We start from the raw sequence: 12,492 nt of genomic DNA, 5'->3' as shown, positions 1-12,492 counted from the left end.
GAAAACTTTACAGTAGGGTTCTCTGATACGCTGAATATGATGGTGTGATTTTCATTAAGGTTCTATAACTTTTAAGGGGGTCTCTCCCCTTTTTTTTCTAAAATCAGCCAAATTTTCTCAGGCGCATTACTTTTGATGGAAAAAAATAAACTTAATGAAACTTATATATTTAAAAGCATTAAAATCCGATTCTTTTGATTTATCTATTAGTATAATTATTTCGTTTTTTTAGATTTTCGGTTAATATTGAGCCTGGTCGCTCCTGCATTAAGTCCTCCTTACTTACAGTTCGTTACTACGAACTGTTTGATCAGTAATTACCCAATCATTTCAACACAATTATACAATTCAATGATAAGCAAAAGATAACTTTTTTAAAGAAAGATTAATATGTTTTAGTTGTTTAATTTATAGCTGGCCACTAACTTAATTATAAAAGTCGTGCTACCGTTGATGATGGTAAGGGAAAGAGTGAATAATAGAAATTGATCCACATAGTGGCGCTGAACCGAAATACGGTCAATATCGTATGTACACATGAAACCTTTTCCATAGTACCTCCTAACCAATCGATTCCTCTGGCTTTGAATTAATAATATTGAAACTCTATGCAACTAGCATATGCAACCTTTGTCATAGTACCACCTAGCCAACCGATTCCTCTGGCTTAGAATTAATAATATTGAAACTATATGCGATTAGGCCGTGTAGAACAGTCAAAGCAAGAAAAGGAAACTATTGAATAGTCCTACTCGTATTACTTTTTCATTTTCTTCTTTATTTTTAGATGACGGACTCGGATTGGCCACAAGTAATGAGAGTCAATCCAATTCTTGACTGGAATTATAATATAATATGGACATTTTTAAGGAAATTGTCCCTGCCCTATTGCGGACTATATGATAAAGGGTGAGCTTTGTTTTACTTTCAGCAAGTGGAATATACTACTTGAAATTAGTAATTCTGTTTTCAGGTTTAGCTGGACCTCTTTTAAATGCAGTCAAGGCTCTCTTATTATGTCTTCTTATTTTAATGTCTTCTTATTTTACTTTTAAGTTTGTTGTATTGAAATGGCGGGATGGGAGGAGGTGGTAGGTCCAAAACACTTGATAAATACTGAGTTTATAATGACATACAGTTGCGGCTCTTTGGATTGCCTTTTTGTCATATCGGACTATATAAAAAATGTAATAGCTGTTTTAAAGGCCAAAACCTGTTAGAGGGTAACTCAACACCCATTCAACATCCCGTGGGCCTATGGGTGGCTTGACATGGTGTCAGATCAATATTTTAAGATAACCATTTTAATTAGAACAGTTGAAGAACAATCTCGTTAAAAGGTTAGATATGGCCATATTTTTCAAATGAGCCAGCCTCCAACATTCTACAACCACTGGTTTGAAACGATTAACCCTTGAAAAAAAAAAAAAGAAAGAAGACGGATCAGGGCTTCCCACGAAAAAAGTAAGGTTCCTTGTTGTTGAAGGCGAGGGACTGTAATTCTCCTGTTCAAGGCTTTTGGACGATGGTGATTCCAATGGAGCGCTTTTTACTTCGATTGGGTCCCATTTTCGATGGGTTTTAGGATTTCTTTTCCGAAATTTCCATAAATTTTCACAGTAAACTTTTATTGTTAATATCAAAATAATAGTTACCGGTCCTGAATCATCTTTAAATGATAATCTTTAGTTGCTAGACATTTTTGGTCAACAAGCTTTTTTAAAATTTCCTTTACTATGGGCTGTGGTTCGCTCTCTTCTAGATTAAATAAAAAAAAAAAAGTTTTTAACTGAAAGTAAGGAGCGACATTAAAACTAAAAACGAACAGAAATTATTCCGTATATGAAAGGGGTGGTCCCCTCCTCAACGCCTCGCTCTTTACGCTTATTTTTTTTTATTGTTTTAAAAAATAAACTTGTGAGACAGAGTCAAACTTCAGCGTAAAGAGTGAGGCGTTGAGGAGGGGACCGCCTGTTTCATATACGGAATAATTTCTGCTGGTTTTAAGTTCTAATGTTGCTCCTTACTTTCAGTTGAAAAAACTTGTTTGTTTTTTTATTTAATTTCTTATCGTTTTTTAAATAATGCTGGGAAATCCGGCGCTCCCTTCATAGAAATGTCCCTTCCCCCAAAGAAACATCCTCCATGGAAAGATCTTCCCCCGCAACCCCCTCCTAAGACCCCCCCCCCACCCACAAAAAAATCCCTCCTGAAATCGTCTGTGTACTTCCCATTAACCAATACTATATGTAAACAGAGGGCAAAGTTCATGGCTTGCAGCCCTTCCCCCGGGAACTGTGGGGCATTAAGTTATCCTCAAAGACATATTAATCAGCTTTTCGACTATGATGAACAAGATGGTTATCTCAAAATTTTGATTGTGTGACTTCGGAAGAAAAAAGAGCCTGGGAGGGGCCAAGTTACCCTCCAATTTTTAGGTTACTAAAAAAGGGCACTAGAACTTTTAATTTCCGTTCGAACGAGTCCTCTAGCGATATTCTAGGACTACTGGATCGATAAGATCACCCCTGGGAAAAAAAACAAATAAACACGCATCCGTGATCTTGCTTCTGGCAAAAATAGCAAAATGCCACATTTTTGCCGATAGGAGCTTGAAACTTCTACAGTAGGGTTATTTGGTACGCTGAATCTGACGATGTAATTTTCATTAAAATTCTACGACCTTTAGGGTCTGTTTCCCCCTTTTTTCGAAAATAAGGCAAATTTTTTCACGTAACTTTTCATAGGTAAGATTAAACTTAATGAAACATATATATTTACAATCAGTAAAAAAATTCGATTCTTGTGATGAATTGATTGGTGTCACGATTTTTAAAGTTTCGGTTACTTGGGAACCAGTTCGCTCCTTACTTACAATTTGTTACCACGAACTGTTTGATTCCAGCTATTGGTGTAAAAATTACATATTCTATAAAGTATTCTCTGCTCGTTTTAAGTTTTGAGTTCGCTGAACTTTTTATTTGTTGTCAGTTTAATAATAAACAAGGACCTTGCCAACAACATATTAAATCGATTACTCCATACAATGTAAATTTGCTGTATGATTGTGTTTGAGAAAATAATAATATTAATAATAATTTATTTGTGCCTGCTCACACACGCAAAAATACGAAACGCAGAGTGATGCAAAAAGAAGAAAGGAAAAAAGAAGAATACTTCCACATCAGAGAATGAAAATGAACATCAACCTCTTTATTCAAAGTCGCAGATAAGGTGTAAAGAGAAAAAGTCGCACAATGATTCAATTCCTTCAGAGGACGGCCCATTTGTCGGCACTTCTTTCAGAGGATGGCACAATATTAATCGGGTCCACAATATTTTGGGATCTTAGAACGAATATGTTCTTTCATGGAGTGGGTGTCTAAGTGACAAATTTAAATATTTGCAGTAAAGCGACCGGAGTTTTAGTTTCTCAGTTTGAGTTTCCCAACTCAAACTAATTCACTATTTATTCACTATTCAAACCTCTCCCCCCTCCAATCATTAGCCATGCTAAGTATTTATTCTTCGTAGTAGAGTAAATCTTATCTTTGCTAGCCAACTTTCTTTATGACAAATGTTTTTTGAATAGATTTAGAGTTTCTAGGAAAGGAATGAGAAGCCCCTAAGGATTGCATGCAGTCAACTTTTCGTTTTGCAGGGAATTGCCTCAAAGAATTCCAATTTCAGTTCAATATTCTATTTATTTTAGTTTCTGGTCTCAGAGTTAATTTTAGTGGAATCTTTGCAAATATGCTTCTTCGGTATTTTACCCGTGCTTGTAATTTCTATACAAACAATGAGTTCAAATTGTGTTTATTAGCAGCCAGTGTTGCCCTCTTTGTATTTTTTATCTATTTACCTTTGACTATTGACCCTGCTCTTCAGACTTTCTTTTTAAAATTTGAAAAGGCTGACTGTCTAAGTGTAGAAAGTCGTGCGAAAATTGGTTTGGCAATGTGCCAAAATTGGAGTTCGTGTTCGGTAGGATGCACCATTAGTGAATATACCTCGTGTTTCCACGTCAAGGTCACCGTTGCCAATAATCTTCAGAATGGTGATGTCGGTTGGTGTCGGATAGAATATCTGTCTTAATTCTATTGTTTTTTTTTAAATTGTGATGACGTGTTGTTTCTGTTTTAACGGGTAATGATTGAGGTGAGCAAAGAGTGGCAGGTAATCGCCCCTGTCAAATGTTAAGATAGCTTGATGGGTTTTAATATTAGTTTTCAGGTGTCCTACGTCATATGTAGAAATTCATTAACGATTCATAACGCCCATTAGCGAAGGGTCGAGGGATGGCAGCATTCCTCATGTCTCGTCGCTTTCATAACTAAAGTTCGTATCTGAAAATTTCACGTTTTTTGAGGTAATTGCAGAAACAGTTTGTTAAGCAGTTTTTAAAGCGAGGATTCCCTGGACAATGTATATCAGGAGGCTCAAAGCCCTGCTGATCTTCACTTTCAGAACAGCTCAACGAACGGGTCCTCAAACTATTTGATCGAATATAGATTGCCGTGCTGATCTTGTCTTTGAAAATAGATTAAAAAATGGGTTTTGGAATAATCTTTAAAGCCCGAAAACGTCAGATATGGCCTTTAGGCCTTAGAAAGGGACTGCATATAAGGAACGCTGCCACCCCTGAAACCGTTTGATCGAACATACATTATCCTGCTGATCTTCTCTTTGAGAACAGCTTAACGAACGGGTTTTACAATTACCTTAAAAGCCCGAAAACGCCAGATGGCCTTTAGGCTTTAGAAATGGACTGTATATAGAAAGTGTGGCTTGAGCAATTGTATCCTCGTTTCCATAACTCTTCTTTTGCCTTGGTCTATAAATTCAAAAATGACTGTGAGCTCTGAGTTTTAAAGATAAAAGATTCGTTCTGTAAGTACTTCAGTTCTCAGCTAGGCAGGACCTTGGCTTTCAATATGAAATTATCTAAATTGATTCTCGTATTCTTTTTACATTGTAGCTTCATCTGACATCCTCAGTGCACACCTGGACCCTTATTTCTGCCTAAACTGATTTCTTTAGTAGGTTGTGGTAATTTCCTTTCCATGTACCACTGGAGAGGGAACTAAATAGTTGGTAGAATTGACCTGAGAGTCTTGCTCTGCGAGAGTTGAACAGGAGATGCTGTACCATCGACGTTTTAGAAGGCCAAGATAAGGATCCGGTATTGACTCAACTGCTTTCTGTGGGATTTCATTTGGAAAGTCAACCGTCTTTTCTGTATGGCTGTTTAATTGCGAAAAGTTTTGACTGTATTGCACATGATTGTGAGAATTTACAAAACTCTCAAGATGAAAGTGGTAGTCTATTGTCTGAAAGTATCTTTGGGGTACGCCATATCTAGGAAAATGGTTGTTAATTGTTTTTTATGGAATTGCGCTTTTCACCTTATCAGCACCTTATGAACTGGCTGTAGTAATAGCTGGTAATAAGACAGTTTCTGACTCCCAGGTGATAGAGTAGCTCCAATGACTTTCTACGGGCCTTAAGGCAGTGGGGTGAGGAACAGTGGTTCCTTAGGGTTCTTAATTGTGTGTCTTCTCCAAGATTTGTAGCTTTTCCCACACTCTTCTATGTTATGGCTCATTTTAGGCCAAAAAACTTCCGTTTTCGTTCTTTTCTTGCCCTTCTATTTCGCTCTGGGATGCATGCAACTACTGGAGAATTCTTTTAAGACAATTAAAACAGCTTGAACAAGGGGACAAACTTGAATATAATAACTAGTTTCTTACTCTATTATGATCATGAAGATGCGCAGGTTTCAAAGCTGACATTGGAAAATTCGGTTGTTGTATGGCGTTATTTTAGTGTTTTGTGTGGAAATACTAGGATACCGTCTTGTTTCTCCTCAGTTACAGTCCAGTTTACCCAATCCATGCTAGTTGTAGCTCCTAATAATGTCTTGCTTTTCCAGCTCATGCATTTCCACTTCTTCGCTTATCGTGGAGTGTAAATAGTTTACAGATGGCAGGATGTACAGCTAATGTCTGTTTTCAAGTCTATGATGTATTCACTGTGTAGTTGACCTTTATCACCAAAATGTAGTTTTGAATTTCAATACAAACACTATCTTATGATTTAATACGATGCTTTATGTCCTTTTCACAAGACCCATGTTAACATTATGGAGTTGTATTTCAATTTGATCGTTTTGTTGTACGACTGCATGTCAACCTTAATAATTGGGATTCTTCTATCTTTAGGATTTAGAAGACGATCAAGGTACGACACAGGGTCGAAGCCCCCAATCCCCCCTCCCCACTGTGTCCCTGAATTTTTTTAGAATACAGCTTGTAGGACGTAAGACTTGTTAGAATAATTAAGCCATGATAATTTGTTTGGTTCCTAAATTTCTGGTAAAAAAAAAATTGTTTTGCAATAGTTCTATTGGAATAACAATAGCCTTGGCATAGGAGTAATTTCAAACTCCCCTCCCATTCTTTTTTATTTCAGCTTTCGGTTGGTTCCTTTACTCGTTACAGCAGAAGTAGCTGCCTGCAACTTAGTAAAGTGCGATATATGCCCCGAGGGAATTGAAATTTAAAGTATAGTTTTTAAGAAAATGTAACAATGCAATTTTTATTCAGAAGAAGCAATGAAAATTGCCATAAGCTGTAAATTGCAAAACAAAACTAGATTAGCTTAACTCTGAGAGGGGGGGGGGGGTGACCTCAAGTCAGACATTACAATTTAATTTTTAATATCGGAAAAAACATTTGTGTCTTGATGAATAAATAAGACAGATACCCTATCTAGTCAATTCGAATCTTGTCAAGTTTTTCATCAACGTTGCTGGATGTGGCTATCCGCCTGACGTGGACTGTTTTGCATTTATTCATGCTTACAATGAGGACAATGAAGACCCTTTTCCGTGCTATTATAGTCACAGGAAAGGTATTGCTGTTGCTACTGTTGATTATGATGCAGCGATTTTTGCAATCCTGACAGGGTCTATTCCCCTGTGGATTTGTATCGGACTCCTCATTTATGTGAGATTTTTCCCTGGAATGAAAACTTGCAAATTTTCATCTAGAGTGAAAAGGTTTTCAGCGAAAACTGGACGTGCCCTATCCACTGAAGTGTTAATTCCTGTGACGCACCAAAGGAGGTATGAGAAATTTGAAATCGTTCGAAAAGTAAGGATTTTTTTTTAAAATAATATGATAAAAAAGAATGGTTTTAATTATAATTGCGTCCTCGGTACCTGGGCCGCTCTGTGGGATTTAAAATGGGGGTAGTATTTTGCTAATTTCGGGACCCAAAAACATCTGAAGTAGGGATAGCAGCTTGCTAGTTCTGGTACCTTAGGAAATCCAACACAGTAAGTATATACCATGATATTATCCCCTTTTATTTAAGGAGTTTCTTGAGCTCTTTATAAATTGTATCAATTAAATAGTTTTTGTCTGTTCTGACAATAGTCTTAGTTTGGTTATGACGTGTAGGGTCTCTGTGAATTTTTTTTTTCTCTATTTTCCAAGGGTCATAGCAACCATGGATACTTTGTAGCAAACCAAATTTTTATTCTTATGACTTCTTTGTTTATCGGGAAAGGAGGAGGGGGTTGTAGGTAGCACGTTAGCGGATACTTCCTCCCAGTTCTCTTCAATATATGACACTGATTTATGTTTCCACAAGAAATTTTTTTTTTCATGCAATGACCCCATTGGTGCCCAACAGATGTACCATCATGTTGTTAACATTATTTTACTGGTTTTCCAACACTGAATTGAGCAATCGGCTTTCTCATCTTAGATACCTTTAAATGTTCTTGGATAGTAAAATTAGCAAGCTGTTGCCCCGACTTAAGATTTGTAGAGGCCCAACCTGGGTATCGAAAAACGACTTTTGTTTGACTGAAAATGAATGAGCAATCAAATGTCTAATACATATTACCATGCTTCCTTATGACATCTTCCAACACCAATCTATCCATGTGTTTTTGAAGCTCTTCAATAGCACAAGTGCTTCTCTTCCACGAAGCTCCAGTTCCCTTTAAATCCTTTCTTATGACCTCTTTTCACCCCATTCAAGGACGGCCTGCTTTTCGTTTAGCACCAGAAAGGTGACCAGAAAGCACGACTTTTGACAATCTACCATCCTTCATTTGTATAACATGGCCTAGCCATCTTAAGCTTTCCTTCATATTAGCTATTGGAAGTGGGATTAACTCTTTATTTCTTGTATATTGTGGTTGTAGAAGTTTAAACTGAATAAAATGTAATATTGTTCTCATATTTATCCCGATATTGCACTTCCGTGCAAATGCAAAAGCCTTATTTGTTTTTCAATACCAGTGCTTTTTATTTTCACATTGCAATGACAGTAGGTCGATTAGAAATTTCCAATCAAAACTCATATCCATTTTAAATACAGAAACTTTAAAATAAAATGGGTATCAACCCTTTCAGTGTCTTTTCAACAGTCAAAAGTTTCTACGATCTTCTCTGGCTTCATTAACAAGAAAAGTTTACTGATGAAATTAAACTAACTGACTACTGATACTTTCCTATGATTGTGGGATAACGGAAAACAAATGCCTAAGTGAAAACTTAAAACCCTAGCGGAACAAACAAATAATCTTGTTTCAGGAACTGAAAAGCCATTAAGCAGCCAGCAGAAAATAATATAGATTTGTCTTAGATTTATTCATTCTTTATTACTTGTATATTGTGGTCGTAGAAGTCTAAACTAAATAAAATGTAATATTGTTCTCATATTTATCCCAATACTTGTATCTTTATTACTTGTATATTGCGGTTGTAGAAGTTTAAACTGAATGAAATGTAATATTGTTCTCATATTTATCCCAATACTTGTATCTCTTTGCTTGTATATTGTGGTTGTAGAAGTTTAAACTGAATGAAATGTAATATTGTTCTCATATTTATCCCAATACTTGTATCTTTATTACTTGTATATTGTGGTTGTAGAAGTTTAAACTGAATGAAATGTAATATTCTCAAATTTATCCCAATACTTGTATCTTTATTATTTGTATATTGTGGCTATAGAAGTTTAAACTGAATGAAATGTAATATTGATCTCATATTTATCCCAATATTGCACTTCCTTGCAAAAGCCTGCATATGCCGCAATGTTAGTGACAACAAGCCGCCTGCGTCCAATGTGCCATATACTAGTGCTGCCGTGCAGATCAATAAGGTATAAATAAACAGTTAGAAATAATTTACAAAAGTCTGATTCCCAAGGAAACGTCAGCAGTGTCAAAACCTGATATCTCACTAAAAGAACTATAGAAAAATAACATGTTAAAAATGTAATAGATTACAAACACAGATTCTAAAAATAAAGAGTGGAAGAGATTCTCCCCCCCCCTTAAAGAATCTTATTTGTAGAAAATTTTAGCATTTCTGTAATGACTGAGTGAAAAATTCATCAAATGGGTTTAATAATGGCGAAGGCTACTATTGTAATTTTTATGCTCAGGTATATGTAGCCCCCTCCCCCCTCCAAAAAAAAACAAGAAATTGTTTTCCTTTCAGTTATTTTCCTCTTTCTTTTAGGTTCACGTCGATAGGAAACCGTAGCAATACTGAGCCCAATCCAGCGTTGAGTTATTATGACCCTGTGACTTCAGAATTAAAGTTTAAGCCTGCCTATGCTTTAACCAATGGAGATGAAGAAAGAAGAGGAAGACTTTAACCACTGCCCTTCGACCATGTAGCAACTACATTCGGGACGGTAATTCAAAAGGCAGTATGTTGTACAGCGTAAATTCTATTGGAAATTAGAAATACTTGAGAGTGTCTGGTTATTTTTATAGTTATTGATAAGCGTTTGTTTTCAAGAGTCTTGTTATTCAACTTTGATTTTAAAAGTTCCGACTTCCAACTATTCCCGGGAGTGACGAAAGGGAACAAAAAAAACGAATGCTTTAAGAACCAAATCAAATAGGAGAAATCGATTGGGACCGATCCGTATAACTTATTAATTTAAGAGTATGGGCTTTAAATCAAAGTTTTACAAATGTCACAAAACGCCTTTTGAATTACAGTAGCCGATTTGTATTGGAATGTTTTAGCGTTTGAGCACGAACGACATTATTTTTTTGTTGTTTCTCTTTGTTGTTTATTTGCAATTAAGATGTTTTTTAGAGAAATCTTTCAGGTGAATTTTCGGCCTAATGCTTAATACTAAAACTCATGATGTAAGTGGTATGATTTCACTCAAAAATGTATCATGAAATAGTGGCTTAGGGGGCTCGGGTGTGTATTCAGGATGGGGAAAGCCTGTGTCTCTAAACTACTAATGCTAGACGGCAGCTGAGTGGGTAATTGAAAGGTTGGACGGCCCAAATAAAGTTGGGATGAAATAATGTAAAATCACTTCAGCCTTTAGGGATTACTCGGAAAGTAATCTTCAAGGAAAACTGGATGGAATGGGGTAGGATTGCTTGTAACTGTTTTGGTGTCGGGTGCCTCAACGCTGCAACCAGTTCCACTTTCTTAGTCAAGATTTAGCCATATTAGAATTCAATCTTAGTAATGACGTGGCCGTTGCATGGTTCTCAGGCTTGAAAAGAAATAAATCGATGGATATAAACATTAAAAATTTCAAGTACCTACTCGTCAATTTTTTTCATTATTATTATTGTTATTATAAAAGTAGGCGTTGGCGGCAAAGAACTGTGTAAGGGTTCAAAAGACATGCGTATTCCCTATTCAAAAATAGCTCAACACTCAAAGGTTAAATCATTTTTTTTGCATCAAAGATTTATTAGCTTAGGCCAAATATGGCTTAAGGCCAAAATATGGATCATGGACAAACATCGCACATCCACTTAGAAGAAGCTCTTTTTTTATTGAAAAGTATCTATTCTGTAATTTGGCTTTTTATATTTTACCAATCAACTATCTTGACCATTGTCATTAGTTCAGACCCGTGATTTCTAACGTGTGGTGCAGGCCCTGCAGGATGGGCGTGGCATTATTTTGGTGGGTCGAGGGCAGGACATGCACCCTTTGGCTGACGATACTTCAAAGACTTAATTTAAAAAAAAAAAAAACATTTTTCGTTTGGAAAACCATACATGATAGTATTGCAATAACATCATGCATTGTATAAAAGGTGTTTTACACAGACAATATTTTACATGTAAATTTTTGAATAACAAAATTTTAATATTACAAGGGGGAGCATCAGAATTTTAGGAATGTCTAGGTTGGGCATGACCCGAGAACAGTTGGGAAACACTGGTTTAAAGGGTTTAGTTTTTTTTTTTTTAACGTAGAAGAAGTGCCTCTTTTCAGATTTTTGTTTTTCCTTGGCTACCAATTCTATTGCAAATAGTGATGGTTTTGCTGCCACGCCTAAAGGTCGTATCTGACGTTTTACAGTTCTGCGATAATGGTCAAAACCGTTTGCTAAGCTGGTATCAAAAAGAGATAAGCTGGGTAAGGTATGTTCGGTCAGACATCCTCGCTTTGAAAACAGCTTACAAACAGCTTTTACAATTATCTAAAAAACTTGTAATGTCAGATATGACCCTTAGATGTGGCAACGACGTTATAGGCCTTATTTAAAAAGCTGCCAGATGGGGTGCATTTATGCCATTTGGGCAATTTTTGAGGGGGTTGCGCATTGAATTTTTCAAATTGACACATTTTTCTGTAGGAAAATATTTCATTTGGGGCTTTTCCAATAGAAAAAGGGTGCTTTTACGGCGGTGCAATTGTAAACCAGATATCTGTTAACACTGCTCAGTTATAGCAAGCAATCAGTTATAGTTTTTGAAAATTTTGGACAATGTAATACGACCGTTGGGTTCAAGCAGTGACGAATTCGTACTTGGTTTTACACTGAGGCTGTAGAAAGTGTGTTTTGCCAAGTAAAGGTTCTTTTAGAAGTTTTATTTGTATTTTTTTGTATAAAAAAGTTAATGATTTTTTGGTTTTCAGATTTTTGAACACTTTATTTGACTATTTACTTATAATTTCGTTCTTTAGTTTTACTTCTTATTTGATTAAAAGCCGTGTGCTTGCTGCTAATGATACCTGAAAAATAGCAAATAAATTCAAATTTACTGCTTTTAATTTATTATATTTGGAATATCCTCATTTTCATCTTTTATAGATTTCATTTATTTTTTTTTTTTTTACATCTCATTCGAATATAAAATAACACGTTTCTTTTTTCCTGTTTATATGTCTCTTTATTTCTTTTAGTTTTCAGTTAATATTACCAGTGATCAAAGTCATTTTTTTCTTTTTAAGAGTTAATAGCGTACCTCCAATCATTGCGAATTGGAAAGAACATATTATCTTCAGAGTAGAAAAAAAATCGTCCTTGGAAACAAGCTTGGGACAATGGCACTTGAGTTTTGACATTTTATTTTCCAATCCTGACCTTCTGCACTTGTCTGGTTGCTATCTTTAAGCTTATAATTTCCAAGAGTAAATTATTGCACCAACCTTTTTTTTTTCTTGTTTATCGCCTAAATTACAATTTTTT

General features: G+C 35.7%; 1 protein-coding gene across 2 annotated transcripts in view; it reads left to right on the top strand.

Moving 5' to 3' along the window:
• The window catches only part of LOC148955664 (bifunctional FAD diphosphatase/FAD synthase-like), a 45,193-nt gene extending 33,267 nt beyond the window's left edge, over positions 1-11,926 (top strand). For both annotated transcript variants that reach the window (XM_089103370.1, XM_089103361.1), the window contains exons 5-6: positions 788-909; positions 9,546-11,926. In XM_089103370.1, coding sequence (XP_088959496.1) covers positions 788-909; positions 9,546-9,684 — 261 coding nt within the window. In that variant the 3' untranslated portion in view covers positions 9,685-11,926. The remainder of the gene's footprint in view (positions 1-787; positions 910-9,545) is intronic.
• Positions 11,927-12,492: the final 566 nt, after the last annotated feature.

Source organism: Artemia sp. Qi Xiang Cuo, chromosome 2 (assembly GCF_049724085.1).
Source record: "Artemia sp. Qi Xiang Cuo chromosome 2, ASM4972408v1, whole genome shotgun sequence".
In the NCBI taxonomy this organism is placed as follows: Eukaryota; Metazoa; Arthropoda; class Branchiopoda; order Anostraca; family Artemiidae; genus Artemia; species Artemia sp. Qi Xiang Cuo.
This window is presented reverse-complemented; position numbering and strand designations above follow the sequence as displayed.